This window comes from Xyrauchen texanus, chromosome 28 (genome assembly GCF_025860055.1).
Source record: "Xyrauchen texanus isolate HMW12.3.18 chromosome 28, RBS_HiC_50CHRs, whole genome shotgun sequence".
In the NCBI taxonomy this organism is placed as follows: Eukaryota; Metazoa; Chordata; class Actinopteri; order Cypriniformes; family Catostomidae; genus Xyrauchen; species Xyrauchen texanus.
The window spans coordinates 21,948,407-21,972,774 of NC_068303.1; the positions used below are offsets into that span (position 1 = coordinate 21,948,407).

At 41.1% G+C, this 24,368-nt stretch overlaps 1 protein-coding gene across 1 annotated transcript in view; it reads left to right on the plus strand.

Annotated features, from left to right (window-relative positions):
* mdn1 (midasin AAA ATPase 1) overlaps positions 1 to 24,368 on the plus strand; it is a 78,568-nt gene that overhangs the window by 50,363 nt on the left and 3,837 nt on the right. Inside the window, exons 65-94 of the mRNA XM_052096058.1 lie at positions 89 to 371; positions 581 to 819; positions 932 to 1,027; positions 1,157 to 1,251; positions 1,642 to 1,766; positions 1,937 to 2,089; positions 2,415 to 2,524; positions 2,633 to 2,706; positions 2,874 to 3,057; positions 3,283 to 3,439; positions 3,760 to 3,906; positions 4,018 to 4,144; positions 4,225 to 4,330; positions 4,494 to 4,609; positions 10,978 to 11,391; positions 11,748 to 11,971; positions 18,555 to 18,692; positions 18,778 to 18,956; positions 19,182 to 19,343; positions 19,713 to 19,847; positions 20,015 to 20,153; positions 20,241 to 20,416; positions 20,588 to 20,713; positions 20,813 to 20,948; positions 21,549 to 21,853; positions 22,338 to 22,493; positions 22,606 to 22,707; positions 23,190 to 23,388; positions 23,657 to 23,824; positions 23,918 to 24,072. Coding sequence (XP_051952018.1) covers positions 89 to 371; positions 581 to 819; positions 932 to 1,027; positions 1,157 to 1,251; positions 1,642 to 1,766; positions 1,937 to 2,089; positions 2,415 to 2,524; positions 2,633 to 2,706; positions 2,874 to 3,057; positions 3,283 to 3,439; positions 3,760 to 3,906; positions 4,018 to 4,144; positions 4,225 to 4,330; positions 4,494 to 4,609; positions 10,978 to 11,391; positions 11,748 to 11,971; positions 18,555 to 18,692; positions 18,778 to 18,956; positions 19,182 to 19,343; positions 19,713 to 19,847; positions 20,015 to 20,153; positions 20,241 to 20,416; positions 20,588 to 20,713; positions 20,813 to 20,948; positions 21,549 to 21,853; positions 22,338 to 22,493; positions 22,606 to 22,707; positions 23,190 to 23,388; positions 23,657 to 23,824; positions 23,918 to 24,072 — 4,926 coding nt within the window. The remainder of the gene's footprint in view (positions 1 to 88; positions 372 to 580; positions 820 to 931; positions 1,028 to 1,156; positions 1,252 to 1,641; positions 1,767 to 1,936; positions 2,090 to 2,414; positions 2,525 to 2,632; positions 2,707 to 2,873; positions 3,058 to 3,282; positions 3,440 to 3,759; positions 3,907 to 4,017; positions 4,145 to 4,224; positions 4,331 to 4,493; positions 4,610 to 10,977; positions 11,392 to 11,747; positions 11,972 to 18,554; positions 18,693 to 18,777; positions 18,957 to 19,181; positions 19,344 to 19,712; positions 19,848 to 20,014; positions 20,154 to 20,240; positions 20,417 to 20,587; positions 20,714 to 20,812; positions 20,949 to 21,548; positions 21,854 to 22,337; positions 22,494 to 22,605; positions 22,708 to 23,189; positions 23,389 to 23,656; positions 23,825 to 23,917; positions 24,073 to 24,368) is intronic.

A 24,368-nucleotide genomic window follows, 5' to 3' on the forward strand; every position in this document is an offset into this window, starting at 1 on the left:
TGGGCCAATAAAGTGTGTATTTCATTTCTATGGGATATCTCTCAATGCTTGTCATTATGTAAAGTATATGTTTTGTTTTCTTCTCTAGGATTTTGCTGACATCACTTTAGAACCTAGTCTTGATCAGCCAATAATCATAGAGGATGACGATGATGTGGATATGGAGGATTCTAATGAGATGGGCAGCTTTCTATTGGTCAGCAGCATGAGCACAGTTGTTCAAGTCCATCAGAGACTCTGCCTGTCATACGCTCAGTCGCTGTGGTACCAGCCCAGCCCACCAACCAGTCACACCAAAGATCACATCAGTGCACTGGTTTCATCCTATCAAATCACAGCTCCACTGATAGCCCGCTTCTACAATCTAATGGGTATGGACACTGAAGAATTTGAACATTATTGAATGAATGACTTCTAACAATTAAAGACTAAAAATAGATTTTTATTGATGTATTTTGAAATTCAAGTCTATAGTTTCTTTAGATATCTGCTCTTGGATGAAAAATATAGCTTTTGTGGTGCTAAGGAATTTTTAAATAGTGTAAATGGGTCTTAAAGCGATAGTCTCTTTCTGTCTCAGACTGTGAAGTGGACCCTAAATTGATGGGTTCTCAGCTCCTACTCAGCACTCTGCTGCAGAACACAGTGACCGGTTCTGGAGGTCCAGCTTGTCTGATCCTGCAGAGTGAGCCTCCGTATGACTTCTACAGAGAGTCTAATATGAGTCAGGCCCGGCTCTGTCTGCCAGCATTGGAACAATTGAGTAAAGCCGTGAGACAGCGCCTGGATGACTGGCCCGACCACCCTGCACTTGTTCAGGTGAGAGTGTCCATCACTGTCATACTTTTAATGTTTAAACTCATAGAGCATAAACCCCCCCAATACTTTTGGGTATTTCATTGTGTTAAATGTGAATTTTTATGTATCTCAGATCACCATGGTGATAGACAGGATATTGGCATTCAGTCTGTCCTGCCCTATTGCCAAGTTTCTGAATGGTCTGGAGATCCTGCTCAGCAAGGCACAGGTAACACAGCCAACTCATGCGGTTATATCATTTACATACTAGTCTAGTATATTAGCCATTTGTGCATGCCCTGGGTTATCATATAAGTCTAGATTTATTTGTAATTTTGTTGTAATCTTTTACTCACAGGACTGGGAAAACAATGCTAGCCGCTCTGTGTCTCTTAGGAATGAGCTAGACGCCATTACACAGCTCATCATTCAGTGGAGAAAACTTGAGCTGAAGTAAGTGGTAATTCTACACCTGATAGCATAGTGGTTGAAGATCTGGTAATCAAAATGTTGTAGGTTCAAACCCGATCCTGGTGCTGTCACCATTGTGCCCTTCAACAAGACCTCAGGTTACTCCATGGAGGTTGTACATGCAATAAATTGCTGTAATAAAAGTACTGAATAAAAAGGCTGTTAGTCACTTTGGATCCAATCAAAAACAAATTAACAACTTAGTTAAACCTTGCTCTGAGTAAGTTTCAGCTTTAAGTTCTTCTATTGGTTTCTGTTTGTTTGCTATTTGCAGCATTGCATCACTGTGCACTGGAGGGATACACCTGTGATTATAATGCTGTTAGATTTTATTAGGTTATGACATGTCAACTACCCTATCTTGTACTCTAGCTGCTGGTCAAACAGTCTGGATAATGCACTGAAGCACCATGCCGAGAGTTCAACAAAGCACTGGTTCTCCATTTACCAGCTCATAGAGAAATACCTACAAGAGCAGAGGACAGACTCCAGACATGGTAATCTAAAGAGTATGCACTGTTTTATACATTTGTACCTCTAAATAATCTGTAAAGCGTATCTTCCTCTCGTTTGAATTGTTCGTGTTCAATATTAGTTATTGATTAGCAATATCAAAACATTACATTTAATCAGTGTGCTTTTGATCACTTTTGTTCTTGTCCAGTAGAGGGCGGTGAAGAAGATATTTCCCTCTCCTCAGTTTCAACCACCTTACAGGCCTTCATGGAAGGTTCCACCATTGGAGAGTTTCATACACGCTTGTCCATGTTGCTTGGTTTTCACTGCCATACCCTACTGGCTCCCAAACAGGAAGGACAGGGTAAGAGACTTCTTACACTGAAGCAATCTTATGTGACAACAGTTTAGTGATGAGTTTGTTATTAGAATATTCCCTTGTTAAAGACCCCATTTGCTACTAGTTGGTTGCACATGTTATTAGGCGGACACTAATTTCATATTGTAAAAGGGTTGACTTTGATTCCAGCTTTCATATCACACATAGAGAGAACTGGGAATAGAATGGGGATGCAGTTTGTTTTACACAGACTTCTTTGGTACTTTGTGTATAAGAAATGTGATGACAAAATTAAAACTGTAGGCCACAGTCATTGTTTTATGAATGACTTCTTCTGTGACCCTTACAGACTTGCTGTGCAGTTTGCTGTGGAATCTCAATAAATACTACACGCAGTTCTCAGAGAGCGTCCAGAGCAAAATCACCCAGCTGAGGTCTCCTATAGAGAAAGAACTTAAAGTAGGTGAAACTAAAGCCCAGCAATACTGTCACTGCTTCAGTTTCAGAACAGTTTGATGTCTTGATTTTGTTTATGAATTAATTATACATTTATCTTGTTTCATATAGGACTTTGTCAAAATTTCCAAGTGGAATGATGTCAGTTTTTGGTCCATCAAGCAGTCAGTGGAGAAAACACACAGGTGAGGGGGATTTTACTAAATGTTATATTAATCTTAATTCAAGGTGTTATTGCTGTTTTTGTCAGATGTACTGTATATTTAACACAGTCCAGTGGTAATGGACCTAAAATACCTGGCTATAATGGTTTTCCAATAATGTTTTGAAATTGTGTTGTACGTGTGGTCAGGACCTTGTTTAAGTTTGTGAAGAAGTTTGAGGCGGCACTGAAGGAGCCGTGTACTCCATGTCTGGTGGAGCAGGGCAGTAACAGCAGCATGGATGAGGTGGATACTCAGCCTGAAGAGACTCCTCTACACAGGGTTCACCGGGCACTGAGAGGTGCCCTGCCTGGAAAGGGCAGAGATCTGCTGGTACAATAACCAAGTTCAAAGATGAATTCTATTTAAAATTTTACTTAAAAGTTAAATATATATTAATCTTAATTTTGGAGTGTTCCTTTTGCATATGAGACATTTGACTTCTGTGCATCTAATATGTGGTTATCTAACATATTTAAGCTCCCTTGCCCATATCTTGATCCCTATTGTGTCTGTTTTTGTAATGCAGTGGCATTTACTGTAAACATTTTTATGTAGCAGGCTGATGGTCCAGAGGAGTTGCCATCTGAAACAAAGCCCTCATCTCTTCAAGCCCGTCTGCCTGTCCTCACAAGAAAGATGAAAAAGTTATGTGTGCAGCTGATAAAAAAGACGTCTCTGCCTGAACTATCTGAAGACCTGGATCAGTTTACAGGTATCACTGTTTGCCCTCAGAACCTCATCAGGAGCTAACGTTGTACTAATTTTAATCTTATTATGCTGTTTTATGTTGTCTTTTTTGCCTTTTGTGAGGTTAATCTTTCTGCCAAGAGCTAACATTGGATAAGATTGAACTTTGTCATTGTACAGAGTACAAATACAGAGCCAATGAAATACACATAAAAAGCAGAAGGGCACTGCTGCTGTAGTCCGGTAGAATTCAATACTGCACCGGAATACCCACAACTAAATTGTTTGTGACTCATTTGAAGTAGCCCTAGCCATATATGCAACATTCTCTCCAATTTGTTGCAGCTGAGATCATTGGGAATGTGCAGGCCCTGCAGAGCCTGACGGTGGACCGCAGCATGGAGCAGGAGAAACAGAAGGCAGAAGTGAAACACATCCTCCGGCAGAAACAGAGAGCACTAGCTGACCTCTTCAAGATGCTGTCACAGATCGGTCAGTCGGATTCAACACATTCCACTGAGATGCTACGCTTTGTTAAAATATTTAGAGATTCAAAGTGATGGTCAAAAATTTCATTTAATTTTTTGTTTTGTGTCTGTCTAGGTCTGTCATACCGTAAAGGTTTGACATGGGGTCGTACAGCAGACCCAGAGGAGACGTTGAGTCTGCAGCCAATTGAGATGAAGACAGCTTTGTCTGCAGTAAAGACTCAGGACAACACAGAGCACACGTATGTAACCATCTACACACAAGTGTCTGTCTGAGAACTGACGTTCATAGTCTGATTTTGATGGTTATTATTGTTTACAGGTTATTTTCGGAGATTACGAATGCATGGGAGGGCTGTGAAAAGTATTTCTATCGGTCCTGGGCCAGGCGCAATGCCATGCTGACAGCATTACAAAGTTCTGTTAAGGTGAGGGCCTTAAATTAATTTTGATGAGGAGCTCCAATATAATCAGCAAGATTAAGTGTCTGCTTTGATGTTAATGTTAGTTGAACTTTGCTAGTTTTATGTAGTCTTCAGACTGCTGAAGTTAGTGATTTGTTGTATTTTTAATTCTTGCTCTGTCCTATAGGAGCTGGGACTGGGAAATGTAGAGCGCTGTCGAGGTTTCTCCTCTCACCTTTTCAAACTGTTGCTGAGACAAAGACAAAGACTCTCTGGACTCACAGAGCACTGGGTCCAGCTCAGGTACTGTCCTTCCTCACATTTTACAGTGATAGTGAAACAAAATCAATCAGAGCATTGTTTTTATAGTGCCAGAATTAGGGGTAGGTAAAATTATCGATTTTCTGATGCATTGCAATCTTCGTTTGAACAATGTTGATATCGATTCTTAAATCCCAAGATCGACCTTTTACTCTATGCACAACCCTCCACTACAATGAGCAGCACAGCTAACTCCACCATGTGTTCAGAAACATGGGCTACTGCAGCAGCCGACGCACCCCCCAACAAAGAAGTCTACAGCTAAAAGCGACAGTTTGACTGGTCATTTTCTATCTAAAACAGTTGCTGATCTCTCTTCTGAAATGGCGGAAATGAAGCGTCTCCAATCACTTCAACCCATTACTCAAGCCCTGGTGGTAGAAATTACATTGAAAATTGAGCACAGTTCAAGGATCCGTGATCGTGTAGAGTTGGATGATGTTACTGTGAACGCTTTGTTGGTAATTTGACATTGGTAGATTGTTCTAGTCGAGGTTCTGTTCATAAATCAGTGAATGCTTCATCCTCTTCTGATGACACTGGATGTGCTCCAGATGGCAGTGGCCCGGCTGGGCCTCAATAAGACACATGCCCAGGCTGTTCAGTCCAATGTTTTCTTTAGGCAGCCTTCTACGTCAAAGTAATTTGTTATGCCGCCATGTAAGGATTTCTTGGTAAAATGTTCTAATGCACTTATGGGTTCGGGTGCCCCTAAACAGCATTCAAGGACTGGTCGTACTCTAGCGTCTATGTCTGAAGCTGATTCTATTAATGCGGGGCACGTGCCAGAGATAGAACCAGCTGTTGCAGCTTTGTTAGTATCTCCTGTCGAGCCACTACAAGGTAATATTCGCTGTCCTAGTGCACAATGTAGATGTGCGGATTCACTTAAAAAAAAAATCACCTACATAACCCGTGCGGAGAACACTACTAGCCCTTTTCCACCGACATGGTTCAGGTGCGGGTTCCTGGTGTGGAGTGCATTTGCACCACAGAAAAGGCCATTCTGGGGCCGAAACCTGATTCCACACCAGCCCCAAAAGCTTTCTGGTCTCTACACAGGAACCAACATCAGGGGATGGAGGGTGGGATAATGTTTTGTCCCAAACATCAACAACAACAACAGTAGCTACCATCTGCAGCAAGGAGTACTTCCGTAAAAAAACTTGATTTGCCGGAATCCTCTGCAGCTGATCTCAGTAAATTGTTATATTTGCCAACTTTGTTAACTTTTTTGACACTGTTGTCATCTTATTTTGTGCATTGTTTTATTCTGTAAGGGGATTTTTGACCAGTTACTCACAAAGTTTGGAACATCGCGGCTATCTGTTGGGATTCAATAAATTGTTATTTTTGCCAACTTTGTTAACTTTTCTGACACTATCATCTTATTTTGTGCATTGTTTTATTCTGTAAGGTGATTTTTGACCAGTTACTCACTAAGTTTGGAAGATCGCGGCTATCTGTTGGGATTTTCAATCAGTAATATTTAATGCTGTCAAAAATCTAAATACAACCATCTGCTACACCAATGTTAATGATTTCACTGGAACGGTTTACAGAACTTAGCAAGTTAAGCCATATTTCATACAATGCTCAGGCTCGCCACCATTTTTCAACACCAGAGCAGCGTGTCCGTCAACACCATACTCCTCAGCCCCACAGACACCTCGGGTCACTGAGATTGCTCTGGGCTATTGACCTCCTCATTGACATGCATCCGGTGGGCTGTGTCATTGCCCCCCCAGCTACAACTAAAAGCCATTCACATAAAGCTTGAGGTAGTGGGTCCGGCTGTTGGTAATTTCTTTCTACATAAGTTGGATTACTGGAGAGCCACAACATCAGACCCTTGGGTTCTGACAACCCTAAACAGGGTTTATGCTCTACAGTTCTGATGCCAGCCACCCAAATTTTCAGGAGTCATCCCTACAGTTGTCAGGGATGCAGTTTGTTCAATGCTCTCTCTTTGGAGATTTGTTCGCTGTTAAAGAAAGGAGCCATAGAAAAGATTCATCCCCTCAATCAGAGGGACAGTTTCTGTTCCGACTTCCTGGTTCCGAAGAGGGTCTGTGGTTTCTGCCCAGTTCTAGATTTAAGGGGTTTAAATTTGTTCCTGAAAACTCTTCGCTTTCGGATGTTGCGCACAGTCTATATAAAGAATCGGCAGACACTATAAAAATACTGTACACAGCATTTCACAAATAAACCTTTGGGTTTATGCATAATAACAGGTACATTGCTTACTGCAGGTGATTTAAAGTCCTACCATGACTATAATGGACATTTATAGTTGAATGTGGTGAAGCAATGCTTTAAATAATGAGGACGATTTAGATGCAACTTTTCAGTTTACTCGCTGATAGTAACTACACGCAAGTGGACCTTGCGCTGTCAGCATGCTTTAACATTACAAAAAGTGCCATTTTTATTTAGTCACTTTAAATTCACCACAGCTATAAAAAAATTAAATGTACTAGTTTGTTGTTGGCATCCTGTCCCATTTGTAGGATGTGTTTTTTACATCCGTCGTCTTCAGTCAGTCATATAAATGCTGCCAAACAGCTGATTTAATGTAGCTTTTTTGATGGATATGAGTCTTGTAGATCGAATTCATCTGTTACAGTATCTAACAAAAGTGAGTACACCCCTCACATTTTTGTTTAATCAAATTAAATATTTGATGTGACAACACTGAAGAAATGAAATGACACTTTGCTACAATGTAAAGTAGTTAGTGTACAGCTTGTATAACAGTGTAAATTTGCTGTCCCCTCAAAATAACTCTGCATAACACACAGCCATTAATGTCTAAACTGCTGGCAACAAAAGTGAGTACACTCCTAAGTGGAAAATGTCCAAATTGGGCCCAAAGTGTCAATATTTTGTGTGGCTACCATTATTTTCCAGCACTGCTTTAACCCTCTTGGGCATGCAGTTCACCAGAGCTTCACAGGTTGCCACTGGAGGCCTCTTCCACTCCTCCATGATGACATCACGGAGCTGGTGGATGTTAGAGACCTTGTGCTCCACCTTCCGTTTGAGGTTGCCCCATAGATGCTCGGCCACTCCGTCACCTTCACCCTCAGCTTCTTTATCAAGGCAATGGTCGTCTTGGAGGTGTGTTTGGGGTCGTTATCATGCTGGAATACTGCATGAGTCTCATGAGTGCTGTGACATGCCCAGTCTGCTTCGGTATGTCACAGCACTCATGCAGCCCAGACCATGACACTCCCACCAACATGCTTGACTGTAGGCAAGACACACTTGTCTTTGTACTCCTCACCTGGTTTCCGCCATACACGCTTGACACCATCTGAACCAAATAAGTTTATCTTGTTCTCATCAGACCACTGGACATGGTTCCAGTAATCCATATCCTTAGTCTGCTTGTCTTCAGCAAACTGTTTGTGGGCTTTCTTGTGAATCATCTTTAGAAGAGGCTTCCTTCTGGGACGACAGCCATGCAGACCAATTTGAGGCAGTGTGCGGCATATGGTCTGAGCACTGACAGGCTGACCCCCCCCACCCCACTCTGCAGCAATGCCGGCAGCACTCGTATGTCTATTTCCCAAAGATAACCTCTGGATATGACGCTGAGCACGTGCACTCAACTTCTTTGGTCGACCATAGCGAGGCCTGTTCTGAGTGGAACCTGTCCTGTTAACCGCTGTATGGTCTTGAGCACTGTGCTGCAGCTCAGTGTCAGAGTCTTGGCAATCTTCTTATAGCCTAGGCCATCTTTATGTAGAGCAACATTTCTTTTTTCAGATCCTCAGAGTTCTTTGCCATGAGGTGCCATGTTGAACTTCCAGTGACCAGTGATGAAGGAGTGTGAGAGCGATGACACCAAATTTAACACACCTGCTCCCCATTCACATCTGAGACCTTGTAACACTAATGAGTCACATGACCCACTAATTGGGCCCAATTTGTACATTTTCACTTAGGGGTGTACTCACTTTTGTTGCCAGCGATTTAGACATTAATGGCTGTGTGTTGAGTTATTTTGAGGGGACAGCAAATTTACACTGTTACACAAGCTGTACACTCACTACTTTACATTGTAGCAAAGTGTCATTTCTTCAGTGTTGTCACATGAAAAGATATAATCAAATGTTTACAAAAATGTGAGGGATGTACTCACTTTTGTGAGATGCTGTATATTTTAGAATTTGTGTGTTTAAACTTCAGTTTCACATGAATTTAAAGTTCACATTCAGTCCAAGACATCTGGCCATTAAAGCAACATGCGGCCACCATGGGGGAAACATGGAATCAAATGGGCATGTGTAGCCATTGGACTCTGGATCAGTCCACAGACCACATCAACCTACTTGGAGCTATGTGCAGTTCGCCAATCTCTACAATATTTCTTACCAGTCCTGGCAGGCTGCCACATGCTCGTTTGGTCAGACAGCATCTCGACAGTGTGCTGCCCTGATGGTTGAGATGGAACAAAATCCCTCAGGTCCTTCCTTCTCACTTGCAAGATTCTCACCTGGTGGCAATCTCTGCTTGCATCGTTGAGGACAGTTCACCTACTGGGGGAAAAAAAATGGGTAACTGATGATCTCTTCAGAAATCTTCTCCATCTGGGGCAATGGAGGCTTCACCCGGATGTAGTGCAGAGCATTTTGCAGCAGTTTGGTAATATCAGAAGTTGATATTTTTGCTTCGGAGACAACAACTCCACTGTTGCTTGTGGTTTTGTCCTTGCAGAGATAACCAGCCCGTTGGATCAGGACACCATGTCTCACAAATGGCTGAACTGCCTTCTATATGCATTCCCTCCTTTTTATGCTGTTATGGAAGACAGTACACAGAATCTTCCTGTTTAACCACATAGTGATCCTAGTACCACCTAGCAGTCCATGGCAGCTTCCCCGCAGGAGGGATCTCCGCTTACAGCCTGACGGCTGTTTTTGGCACCTGGATACATCCTGCCTGCAGCTTTGGGTTTGGCCTCTAGGTCCAGCCCTCTTCTAACTTAATTGTGAACCTGCTGTTGTTCACACTATGATGCTGCCTCTACGCATCTGCTCTAAGCTTCGCGTTGGAATCTCTTCTCGTCGTGGTGCAGAGACTGTAGGGTTGATCCTATACACTGTGAGGATTCAAGGGTTTTGACTTTCTTGCAATATATTTTGGATGCTGACAAAACTACATTGAAGGTATATATTGTTGCCATTTCAGCTTGTCTTCCTGTTAGTGCTACTTCCCTTGGTTTCCCATACTCCTGTTGGCAGTTTTTAAAGGGTGCAATGCATTTAAGGCCAGCCTGCAATCCTCATTTTCAAGTATGGGATTTTTTATTTTTTTTTACCTGTGCTGTCTCTGCTCACCCCCATTTGAGCCTTTGCAGAATAGTGACCTTAAGCGGAGATCCTTGAAAACATTTTCTGTTGGATATAGCTTTGGTAAAACGAGTTGGAGAGTTGCATTCATTGTCTGTTAGTGAATTATGAATGCATTGGTTGCCAGATGGATCCGGAGTTGTCCTTTGGGCAATCCCATCTTTTATTTCAAAAGTCCTTATTCCTCAGTTTGTAAATCAGTCTATAGATCTTTCTGCATTTCAGTGTTCATCTCAGTCTTATGATCTAAGGTCTCACCCTTTGTGTGTGAGCTTAGAGGTGTTATGTGGATGCTACTGCCCACCTTGGACAGACAGATCAGCTATTTGTTTGTTATGGTGGTGTGCGGAAGGGTGCTGCTCTGTCAAAGCAGAGATTATCAAACTGTGCTTAAGAACTGCTGTTCTGGCAGTCATCTGGAATTCACAGAATCACAGATACGTTTGTAACTACCGATTTCACTTAACAGTGATTGTGTAGTGAGATCCTTTCACTGCATGTTGCGTTAAAGTTTGGGTTGCCTCTTTCTGTGTGTCTAAAGAGATCGATGTGGCACATTTGTCATTTAATAATCTATTTTAACCTTTCTGTTCCAACAAAAAAAAAGAAACATTTAATTCTAATCAATTATAGCATATATTAGTTAATGCTGTTCTCATTTACAGATGCTGTTTACAGAAATGCCCAGCTTTCTTAGACACTACCGTTTTTTTAACTCGTGTTCAGCAAATAAATGTAAATCTCTGTAAATAGTTCAAATGATGTTATTAAACAATAAACATGTAACAACAAATAATATATGCAATATATTATTATATTTATTGATTGAATACATGGATTTGTTAATTTTTTATAAATATAAAATGTTTCCAAAATGTTGAAAAACTAATAAAATAGAGATGGTAAAATAGAATAAACAAAATCCATTAGATACACACCAATGTGCCAGCTCTCTCTTATTCAATTATAATTTTTTTCCATCTAAAACTACAGGAAGCTGATAGACAGTGTCCAGAGCATTCAGTCCCACATGTCTGAAGACGACACCAGCGGTTTGCCTCCTCAGGAGCCTCTCCACCACTGGATCACCAAGGCTCAGTCTTCAGCCCTCCACTGTTCTGTCGCTCTCCAACAGCTCTCATGGATCCTTCAGTGCTGTCCTGAAGGGTCTTCTGCAGCCCACACTCAGGCCAGGGAGGGGGAAGTCGTGCAAGGGCAAGCCACACTGAGCCACCCTTCTCCCCTGGCCCCACACATCCAGCCACAAGTGTGTTTGATGAGGAGGGGGGAGCAGGCATGGAAGGAGGTCGAGCAGCGAGTGGAGAACCTAATGAAGGAGGTGAAAGACCTGAAAGAAAAGCTGGATGGATTGGCTCAGGAATCCACAGAAAGAGTAATCCATAGCTGGTGAGTCAGAGACACACAGGTCACAATGAAAGAAAGCATGTCAGTTCCCCAGGAGGGCTTCTATACCATTAGTGTAGGGCTAATGTTGGTGTTTTGTTTTCTTAATATTGTTTTTTTGTTTTGTTTTTTCATTGAATACATCTTGTGCCCAGACACTCGTGATATTAAAAACAAACATATTAATTGAGCTTAACATTGAATTTTTAACTGTGTAACTCAATTCCATTCACATAGTCTGTAACTTATGGAGGTTCTTGGACCATGTGCAAAGTTCAGTGTCTAAATCCATCCACCTTTGATTTACAGTGTCAACCATGTTTCTATCTCAACATGAATCTTCTTTCTCCTCCACACAGGGATCACTTCATGCTTTGCTGTTCCTCTCTGGACCGGTTGTGTGCTGTGGTGGCCCAGCTGCCAGCTCTAGAACAACTCTTTATTCCTGATGGGGTCCCTGTCCTCCATACACAACCTGCCCTCATCCGTGGTCTTCAGGCTGTAAGGACAGAGGTGGAGTCATGCCTTACAGAGTTCACCACCTGGAAGACTCATCTACTCTCTATCAGACAGTCACATAAACGTAAGCGCACAAAGTGAAAGAATGCTGTTAAGATTTTAAGGATGAATGACAGAATTGAAGTTGTCTGGCTTTTATTGCATTTCTGTTAGCTTTGAGGCCATCTATATGCTATGTTACTATCAAAAGTGACAATTACATTTTGGCAGATATATGCATTAAATATTTACAGTGTTTCTTTTCCGAGCCACCAGACCAAAAATATTGATGACTCGTCTTACACTCAAAAGTGTGTCCAAATTAATGTCCAATTATATACTCTCTAGAATGAGAATGCACCCTCCCCTAAAATTATAATTCTGCCTACCTCTGACTAGAGGCCTGTCACACATACAGTGACAATTTTGCTTGAAGTCGCAAGTCTCTGTACTGTGAAGCCACTAGTGTGTGTTCCATTATTGGTGTTCTGCACGTCTGACCATATCTTTAGATAATTTTATTACAGATGAGACATAATGGTGGTGAACCTAAGATATCATACTAATTTGACAAGGAATTAGTTTTCTTGTTGCTGAAAATGTACATTCTGCAGTGGAGATTGTTTTTATATAAACAACAGCAGTGCAAAGTGCATTAATTCGTTAACCCGATGATCTAAAATTTATTGTTGTTATTATAATAATAATAACAACAATAAAGCATGGGGCGGGGCGCACTGGGGCCCCAACTGCAATGAACCAGCTTTGGGGGGGCCCAGCTTGCAAAAGGTTGAGAACCCCTGTTCTAGACGATGTCAAGTTGGATGATACTGCCGTTCACCCTTCCGCCCAGGATGCTCTTGCTGGTCTGTCAGTGGCAGGTGGCTCTATTGGGGATTTAGTTCAGTCATCAAGACATGCTCTTTTATCTTCTGGCTGTACTCCAGATGGCAGTTGCTCGGCTAGGGCTTGATGAACCACCTGTTCAACCTGCCCAGTACAGTATCTTTTTTTCTTCTTTTATTATGCCACCATGTAAGGACTTTGTGGTGTAACTTTCTAATGCGCTCGCAGGATGTGGTGCTCCTACGCGATGGTCAAAGACGGCTGGTACCCTAGCACCCATGGTGGAGGCAGATGCTATTGGCGTGGGCCGCAAGCCTGAAATTTAACAACCTGTCGCAACCTTGGTGGTATCACCCGACGAGGCTTTGCAAGGCAATGTACACTTTCCCAGTGCACAGTGCGGCTGCACAGATTCACTGTGTGTACGAGTGTCACATACGAGTCTGTCACTTGCATAACACATGCAGAAAATACAGATCTGCCAGCTACTATTTGCCATTTCTAATACACTGTGGGCAGGTTACATTGACCTCTCTGTTCCTCAATTCCTGTAGACGGCTCTGCTGGCTATGGGTCATGTGGCCCGCGAGCTGGGCACGCTGACCGCCACACTTCTGTCAGCTTGACGTCAAGTGTTGCTTGCCCAAGCAAGGCTGCCTGAGGACTGCAAAAAACCTTATGGGACCACCCAATTGTTCCTGGTCACCTCGTTGGACTGAACGTCCCAGAACTGTTGGAGATGGTGAAATTGTCTGAGGCTTCTCGTCAGCTGACACTGGTACAGCAAAATCCTACCTTATAGGATGCTGACCGCTCAGGCTCGCCATTGATATGCGATGCCAGAACAAAGCTCCCATCAACCCCCTTACCAGCATTCACAGGCCTCACAAAGGTCTTGTGTTGTTCAGGATGCTTTCTGCCACCTTATCAACAGTCTGTGGAGGTACCTTGCCGCAAGTCTCTACAACTCACTCACACGATCCTTAAAAACTTGTCTGCCCCAAATTGCATCATTGAGAGCAGTTCATCTTCTGGGGTCAACCAACCAGATAGCAGATGCCCTCTCTAGGGGCTGGTTCACCCGGGAGAGTGGATGCTCCATCTGGAGGTAGTGCAGGGTATTTGGCAGCAGTTCGGCAAGGCAGAGGTGGATCTTTTCGCATCAGAGGCAACCACTCATTGTCGTTTGTGAAGACGGAGGTGTCAAGCCCCTCCTGGGTCAATATACACTGTCTCACAAATGCCCGAACTGCCTGCTTTATGCATTCCCTCCTATTCCATTGTTGTGGGAAACATTCCACAGGATCTTTCTGTACAATCACAGAGTGCTCCTGGTTGTACCATGGTAGCAGGCCAGGCCTTGGTTCCTTCTGCGGCTGAAACTTTTAGCAGGCAGTCTATGGCAACTTCCCCTCAGGATTGATCTTCTCTCCCAGTTGGACAGCTGCATCTAGTACTCATACCCAGCTTGCATGCAGCTTTGGGTTTGGCTTCTGGGTCCAATTCTCTTATAGATGATTGTGAGCCTGCGGTCATTAATACTATTTCTAGTGCTAGGGCTACTTCCATATGGCAGCTCTAAGCAGTGCGTCAAACACCTTTTTTCCTCATTGTGCATGGAGTGGCAGGTGATCCTCCAAGATGTGAGTTGCCTAGAGTTTTGAGCTTACTTCAGCATAAAGGCAAGGCAGCCTACACATTGAAAGAATACACAGCTGTCATTTATGCCATCATATTCCAGTTGGTGGTTCTTCTCTCAGATATCATAGGCTTGTATGCAGTTTTCTGAAGGGTGCAAGACCAGCCCGGAATCCCCGTTTTCCCATATAGGATTTACCACTCGTGCTTTCATTCCTGTTCTTGTCCCCATTTGAGCCTCTGCAGAATGCTGAGCATAAATGTCTGTCCCTTAAAATGTTTTTTCTGTAAGGCTATTGTGTCTACTAAACGAGTGAGTGAGCTGCATGCATTGTCTGTTAGCATGTTTTGTTTATGTTGTTTGCCGGAGGACTCTGGGGTTGTCCTTCAGCCCAATCAATTTTTTCTTCCCAAAATCCTCCTACCGCATTTTATTAATCAGTGCATAGACCTGGCTGCTTTTCAATCCTCTTCAGACTCTTGGGCTTTGAGGGCTCAACTCTTGTGTCCAGTACGTGCCTTGAGATAGTATGTGGATGCTACCACCCTACTCAGGAAGTCTGATCAGCTATCTATCTTTTATGGTGGTGTGAGGAGAGGTGTGCCCATCTCAAAGCAGAAGTTTTAACATTGGGTTGTGGAGGTAATCTCTTTGGCTTACAAGAAGCCCCAGAATGGCCTAGAGGTGAATGTCGCTGCTCCTCATTCCATGAGCTCTGCAGTTATCCAGGAGCAGCCTTGAGTACTCTTACCGTACGTTCACACCAGAGGCGGTGAGAGCGTCAAATCCACCGGAAGTCATTCATTTTCAATGACAGCCAGCGTCTCTCGGCGAGTCTTGGGCGGCGTGGGCGTCAGATGGAAGTTCAAGTGCAGTCAACATTATGGTAATGAGCTGTGACGCGGTTCGGTGGCAACCTATTGGAATATAGAAGTGCTCCGCTCTAGCGAAGTCTAGAGAACATAACCGTGTAAACTTTGGTTCCCAGCAAGCATTCGTTCCGAAGATAAAATGGAGGAGAAACGAATTATTGCCGTGACTGGTTTCCCTGTAATATATGACCAAGACCACAGTTATTATTACAAATGAATTTTATTTTTTATAACAAACAACTATAATTTTAATTACTTACTACCATCGATCGATTTCTTATTTTCACATTTTAAAGAGTTCATGAGGATATACGCTACTTGTGATAGGTCGGCAAAAAGTAAATGGTCGACATGTCTGGATGTTTAAATTGCGGCCCCTTTAAATATAGTTCACAAAACAAAGCATTCTGAACAAACGTTGCCGCCTATTTCAACTACGTCAGAGCGTCCACGAGCGTCCTTGAGCGTCGAAGGCAGGGCAGCCAGAGCGAATTTTGACACGCTCGCTGCTTCTGGTGTGAACGTACAGTAAGGTGTGTGGCATTCCTCATGACTATGTTGGTATTGATCATCCACAATTCTTGAAACATTGAGCACAAAACCGAATATGGGCACACACACATAAATGAAAGTCATTGCCAGTACGCATGTTTGTTTTCCAAATGATGGAGACATTAAATTAAACAAAACAATTTTGTAACATTCACAAGTCAAAGTATTAAAAACTAAAACTGAAAATATTTTGTTCATTTCAATTTAGTTTGTTATTTTTGAAGCAATGATGATGGTTTTAATGTAGTTTTTCTAGCTTATTTTTTTGGAATTTCAGATTGTTTCAGTTAACTATAATAACCTTGTTTTTTTCAATACATTTTTATTATATCCATGTAGATGTTTACAGAAAAATCATATAGAATAGTGAAATGCTCAAAGGCACTCTTACTTCTCTGTCCTACCTGCCCGTGAGGCCTATATCTCAGAGACAGATGACGTAGAGTAAGCTCCACTGACATCTTCACTCCTTTTGGTTGAGGCTGCTGAATGTCACTACTCATTTGCATAGTAAAAAATTTTCAACTTTCTGAAGTTGTAAGACACGCCCACATCTAGTCACCAGGGGTTGCTTTCACTCATGTTGCCAGCTCATGTTTATCATGATATATCATATTTGACCACTACATTTCCAAAAGAATGTGTCATGAAATTGATTTCACAATCATTCTGGGTAGAGATGCACCGATTGCAATTTTCTTGGCCGATTCCGATTTTTTGCAAGTGTGACCTGCTGATACCGATTTTTTCCGATTTTCTTTCTAAGAACTATTATTGACCGCATATACAAATAAAATCTACCTTTCTTCAATGCAACATTTTATTTTCATAATAAAATAAATTATTAAACATTACAATTTCCCCCAAACTGCACTAAGTTACAGGATCTTCTCTCACTTAAACAACTCTCAAAATAAAGTGCTCTGTGACTAGAAAGAGGTAGAAATAACAATTAACTGCAAAAGAGTTAAGTTATATAAAAAATGTCATTTTCCACTATTTTTATAAATGGACCTTTTTCTCTTTATTTTTAAACTTTTTAACAAAAGTTTAGGTTTATGACCTCAACCTGGCAACCTACAACCCAGTTGCGCTGTTGATATCCGCGTAGGCAGTAGATGCGATATGTTAAATCAAGCATCACTGGTAGATCGGAGGAGAAGACTCAGCTGGTGCTCGGGTGAAAAAAAACAAAATATACACGTACATTTAACAACAGCTGGATGGAAGAATTTAATTTCATATCCCGAAGCCATATCGACAATGCCCATGACTTTTGTAATGTGTGTCTGGCACTGATTTTAATATCAGACACGGTGGGAAAAATTACGTTACTCAGCACATTAAATCACAACGGCACAATTTGTATAGTATTTAGCCTGCCTCTGCCATCCAGCACCCCACTTCCCCTCTCCCGGATTTGTGTACCCAAATGTTGACAGATAACAGGCTGCTTGTGTGACATGACACGAGATTAAACAACTCGGGCAACGTGACGTCGGAAAATAACCACCTACTCTGTATGAAATTTATCAGATTTCTGATCCCTCTGTCCTCAACTATGGAGAACAGCTGGTCATCCAGGGCCATGAATTCCATAATTTTCCTCGTAATTGCTTTGGTCTTTTCGCTGCTCATTCCAAGGGAAGATGGGAGAGGCTGCTGACTTGTGGCTGGCTCTGAGCTCTGGCTAGCTTTAGCCGCTTTCACTGCTTTCACTTTTTAGCTTCTTTTTTAAAATGGGCATTTTCAGCTGGGTGATGGTGTTATAAATGTCTAATTAGGTTTGTTGTTTCCGAAAGTTATTGTGGTGGTTCCCCCACGGTTTACTTTGGCCTTACAATTATTACACATTTCGAACTTTATGTATTCTTCACAGTGATGATCTTCCACGCCAATGACATGTTTATGTGCGACTGTGACGTTATTGCCTGCGCCGCTGGCAACAAAACGGACCGGCTTGGAATCGGAAAGACGTGAGGCTGACCAGCCGGTCACCGATCCAGACGAGCATGCGGAAAATAGGCTAATTCCGGTCCCTGGCCGGTCGATCGGTGCATCTCTATTTCTGGGCAAACTCAGTATTGTCACATGTGATTATTAAACCAAAAAGGATGCGATTTAATCCAATGGATACATTTTCTTTGTGTGCTTTTGTGTGAACAGGTGATGTGTTCTGTGATGATACACTGAGTGCTCTCTGAGCAGTTCATGTGCATTGTGAAAACAAAGTGCTTCTGATTTCCAAACATTTGTAACCGTTAAGTTATTCAATAATAAGTTATTCAGAAGTAAACCGTAAATTATTCTTCAAATCTCAAAATGGGACACGGTATCACAGAAAAGTACAAACATTGCAAACTGACAAATACACACTACACTTTTGAACACTTTCAATGTTCCGCACAAAATAAGAGCTCCAAGTGAAGGTGAAGTATGCCTTTTTATTATTATTTTAATATGTTCTTTGAGGTTCACTTATAATATAATAAAGTCATATATTTTCATGTTTTCAATATTTACTGGCCCAACTTCGAGTTTTAATAGGAAATACTGGAAAGAAAGCCGCTCATCAGGCAATTCGTGTTTTTTTTTGTTTGTTTTTTTAAGTAGATGTGAGCAGAGAAGTTTTTGTTTGTTATTAAACCAGCTGGTTTGACATGGTTGCTTCATAATCAGTATTATTATTAAGGATAGCACAGGTGATAACCAGGACCTGCCATCTTATTTTTTCTATTCTTATTCTTGTCCCCATGCAGGGCGTTCCCATCCATTTTCTGGTGAGTTCTCAGAGCAGCTGGAGAAAGCAATAAACATGGTTCTATGTGCTGTCCAGAGTCTAGTTAAGAGGAAAGAAAGAGAACCGCAGGAGGGTCAGCAGTCAGATGGCAAGAGAGGTGGGCATTTACCCATAATTACCCACAGTATATACTGCTCTATAGTTGTTTGTCTGGTGACTTAGGGAATACTTTTTGTATATAGAGAGTGATTCAGAGATTGCAGAGGAGCTCTTGAAACCGGGACACTTGAGCAGGTTACTGGAAGAGGACCTGAATGAAGATGTGTCCTGCCTCTCATTACCGGAGATCAATGGAACGGTGACAGAGCTTCTGCAGAGGCTTCGATCACACAGGGATGACTGTCAGCCAAACCAGCTACAGGTGAGTTGCACATGACATACAATACTCAAAGTTGAATACAGGTAAAGTGGAACACTTTAACGTAATCATATATCATTACATATTCTTCTATTACTCATAAAATTCTCTGAGAAAGTCTCTTACTTTTCCTGTATTTACCCTGCTATTATTCACAGACAGTTGATGTTTTATTATCTACAGTACCAAAAAGAATACTTCAAATGTGTTTATATTTGATGTGTGAAGGAACTAAAAGAGGCCTGTAGGTGTATGGTGCGTTTGGAGCCCATGCTGTGTGTGTATTCTGAGTTGGTGCGATATTATCTGGCTGTATCGATGGGAGCTCACCGTACCACAGGCAAGCTCCTGTCAGTCCTCGCTAACGTCTTCACTGAACTCGCACAGAAGGTATGTCACGTTCTACCTACCATCACTCTCATCACTGAAGCCTGTAGGAAACAAAACTGCTCAAACTAAAGGATTTCCTAAATATTGCATTGTAATTTAGCTAATATTTTTATCCAAAGCTTATTTATTATGGGAACAATTTCCCATGGAGAAACACAGTTTCTTGGTATAAAGGCATAATGGAGATAGTTCCCCTGTGGGGTTCAAGCCTACAACCTTTCAGTTACCCATCCAGATTTTATTACAACCCATAGCTAGCTGTAGCATCTTTCAAATCTGAAATTGTTAGAGATCAGATTTATTTATTCTTTTAATTTGTCTGTCTCTCTCTTCATCTATTTCTCCCCTTTCTCTGTTATCGCACTGCAGGGTTTCTGTCTGCCGCAGGAACTTATGGGAGGAGACGGTGAAGGAGCAACAGAGTTCCATGACTATGAGGGTGGAGGAATTGGAGAGGGAGAAGGAGTGAAAGATGTCAGCGACAAGATCGAGAATGAGGATCAGGTAAGTTAGCACGTCTAAATGCATACTATAGAGATATTGCACTGGATTCTGAGCTTCTGAACTAGGATGTGCTGTTAACAATAATGATGCAGGTCACACCTAAAGGGAGCAAAACAATATATTTGAGTTAAAGGTTACTAAAGTCTTGCCCTGTGACCTTTGACCAGGTTGAAGACACCTTTCAGGAGGGTCAGGACAAGAAGGAAGAGCAGCAGGACAAACGGGACATTAAAGAGGAGGACAATGCCATCGAGATGTCTGAAGACTTCGATGGACAGATGCACGATGGGACTGAACAGGAGCCAGGTGATTGAATGCATTGACATCAGATGCTAAATTAAATTTGATCTCAATCAAATCTTAATTAACATTAATCTCTAATCTCTTGTTTAGGAGAGGATGAAGAAGACTCTGAAAAGGAGGAAGATGAGGAGCTGGATAAGAAGATGGGGGATCTGGGCGATGGGCAGACAGATACTCTGGATGAGAGAATGTGGGGTGATGATGACGAAGATAATGATGATGCTGACAGTGATAAAGAGGAAGAGTCAGGTCCAGGAATGGATCAGGTACTGAGCGGATTGGTGAAGGCTTCTTTTAATTCTAGTTGGGCTCAGTGGTATAATCAATTACTTTAAAAACAGAATTACAACATATCACAAAAAATGGAATATTTTCACATTTTGTAAAACTTTATATTGATAAGAATTTTGTGTGTCTAATCATCATATCTTTTACAGGGAGAGTCAGAGCTGGTTGCTAAGGATGACAACATGGATGCTGGAGAGTCAAACAAAGATAAGAAGAACCAGGACAAAGATCTCCCAAAAGATGAGGAAGAGAAAATAAATGAACAGCTGGATGAGGTGAGTCCTCCTCCATTTTCTTCCCTCATAGAAGACATGCTTACATTATCAGAACTGACAACCAGTAGAATAGTGTCTAATATGTGTGTTTATTTGTAGCGTGAGTTCGATGAAAATGAAGTAGACCCATACCACGGTAAGCAGGAGAAGAAGGCAGAACCAGAAGCCATGGACCTGCCAGATGAGCTCAACCTCGATGAAGATGGCAAAGATGAAGAGGAGGGAGAAGGAGATGGTACGTTCAACAGACTTTTAGGTGTTGACTTTGTTTTAAAAAGTAGTGGGGAATTTTTTTTTATGAGGTGGTGTTGATGTCAAGTGGTGAAACTCATGAATATTAATTATATTATGTGCAGATAATGTCAAATAATCATTCTTGATGACCGAATTAAGAGCTACAATGAATGTTTCAAGTTATCAAATTAATTATGTGATCCGTACATCTAATACTGTCAGTAATGGGATTTTGGTAGTCAGTGGATAAATGCATGGATCAGTAAACTTTAGCCACAGTGACTAATTGGTCTTACGATAAAGTTTTCACCTCCAGTACAAGGTGTTCCAGGTTATTATTCATCCTAATAAAACTTTTTATTTAAATAAACGAAGAGTGATCTGTACGTCAAAGGATGTATATCCTGATCAGAAACGTCACAACTTGTAAATATATAAATCTTGGGAGATAATGGGTTTTAAATGCCATTTCATGTCATCTTTCAGACACAAAATTTGAAAAGTCTTCTATAGATAAATAATAAATATTAATTTATGTAACTATTAATATTGTTTAAAAGTTTCTTTAATTTTATATATTTTTTCCCTTGTCCTGTTTCAGAGGAGAATCCATTTGACATTGATGACAAGCCCATGGAGGTGGATGAGAACACTGGAGAAGAGAAAGATGGATCAGAAGAAGGCAGGGATGATATGACTGAGGAGCAGCAAGATGGTCAGATGGAGGAACATGGAGAGGAGAAACCAGAGGAGGAACCAGGAGAAAAACAGGAAGACCAAGCCTCTGAAACAGATGAGAGAGAAGAGAATGAGGGAGATGAGAATGAGGAAGAGAAGAATAAAGGACAAGAAGAGGGGCAAGAGGAGGACAAGTCCATACCATCTGATCAAGGCCAGAGACCAAAGGTTTGTTCTCCTGTTCAAAATATTTTCTCTCATTCATCCTTTCTGGATTGTAATGCAGATTAAAAGTGAAAGTGTAAAATGAAGGGTTAGACTCTTTAATTATACTTTATTATAATTTATCTTTTATTGTTTACAATTTTATGGAAATGTGCAATGAAAAATGAACAAGAGCATTATGAAAATATATCATCTTATATTAAATGGTTCCTTTGCCAATGGAAAACTAGAAATATTAGGGAATTTCAAAATTTCCAGTCCTGTAAATGTCATGGAAAATAACAGAATCCTAAAAAGTCATGGAAATTTATATTGTGAAAAGATAATTTTTTAGTTATGCTCAGGTCTAAAATATTTAATTGACTAGAAATGGCTCTTTATGTGTGCTCTCTATAAAATTATTTTTTAAAAGTGCTTATCCAGTAATCATGAATGACATGAAAATTCATGGAAAATCCTTTTCAAATCATTGAATCACATTCTTCAGGAGGAAGAGGATGGAGGTGAGGATAATGAAGCTATGTTGGAGTCTGCGGAGAGGAAGGAACATGAATCTCATGGACAGACAGGAGAGGAGAATGTTCAGAGTGACACCGCAGTAGAGCTGGCCGGAGCCGCATCAGAAAGAGACCAGGCCAAAGAGGTACACATCCCCTTCCATGGGTCATCTAATTTAACACATACTGTTGTAAATTGTTATGCAAAATGGGATATTTTTATCACTCTTTATTTCACCCTCCTGTTGATGTACACAGGAACATGGCAGCGGGGCAGCTGATGCCAGTCAGTCTGAAGGACATGACTCCAAGCTGATGGCCCGCATGAGCTCACAAAAACAAAGGCAGAAACAGACACAGGTCAGCGTGAAACACTGATTCTGGTGACCATTATTTGTTCATTTATTTTAATGATGGCTTTTCATTTTGGTGCATATAATGTTGCAGTCTTCAAGCAGCACATTTTAGATCTAATGATACAAATTTATAATATTTTGGCATGCTCAACATATATAGGCTGTCAGCTTTTATTGGTAATTTTTAATATTTATCTGTAACCTCAATATTAAATGTTTATCTGATCTTAAAATTAATATCCATCTGTCATACTGTGCATTGTTGTGATGCCTAAATTCACTTGTTGCTTTGGTGTTTAGTTTAGTGTTTTTATTTTAATTTTATTTTTAGACAAAATATTAAAGCTATAGACTTTTATCGGATTTTTGCCATTCCTTTTATATATATATATATATATATATATATATATATATATATATATATATATATATATATATATATGTATATATGTGCAATGTTTTTATTTTTATTATTTTTTTAAACAGAGCTTCAAACGCAAACCTGGCCAGGCAGATAACGAACGCTCAATGGGTGATTATAACGAGCGTGTAAATAAGCGTTTGCGTACAGTAGAGGACAGAGAGGAGAGAACACAAGATCAGACTCAGTCCAACACGCAACAGGAGTCTGACCTGTATGAACACGTAACACAGGAAGAGGACAGATACGACGCTCAGACATATGGTAAGGACTATAAAAATATTATGTATATTCTGTCTCTCGTTTTCTAATTTTCTGTTTTTTATTTAAAATATATAAGAAGTGTTTAATAATTGCTAATTTGTTAGAAATGTGGCACTGCAGATAGCATACATGCTTTTTAGACACGTTGAGCCATGGTGCTCATGCGTTTAAAGCAGAATGTGTACCAATCCATTAATTTAGTGTTCCAAAGGAGGCCCCACCGAATCACATCTACTAATAACCCTGTTGACTTACCTGTTCCTTATAGATGCTGCCAGTGCAGAGCAACAGAAGCCAACTGGAGTGAAGCAGGAAGAGGAGGATGATGGGGAATCAGACATTTCCATGGAGATGGAGGAAGAGAAGGACATGCAGGCAGTAGAGGCCCAGGAGCTCAAGCCAGAAAAGCTAAATGACAATAAACCTTCTCAGAAAGGTACAATATTTGTGTGTCTTTATGGGAATATCTATACACAGGTTTGTACATGCTTGTGTGTTCATTTTTAATATTTGTCCCCTGCTTTCTCAGGTCTGGAGGGAGGGGATATGGAGATACAGAAACCGGCTGATGAGGAAGAGGAGAAGCCAGAGATAGAGAAGAGCAGTAATGAAGAGGAGAGGAAAGAGAGGAGTATTGAGTCCACCATTCACACTGTGCCTGAACTACTGATGGAAACAGAAAAGGTATATCTGTTCATATTAATAATTTTCAATACAATGGAAGTTAATAGGGACTCACTTTTGAAGCTTAAAAAAGGACCTACAAGTTTTATAAGAATAATCCCTGTGAGTCCCGCATCATATTCCAAGTCTTTTGAATGCATACTGTAGATTTTAAAGAGAAGCTGCTTGCGTTGTTTAGCTCTCGAAACAAACCAACTTTTCATGTGAATACACAAGCCACTGAAAAAACTTTCGTTCACTCATAAACACACAACAAACGTAAATGTTTTCACAGAAAAATTACTTACATTTTGGGT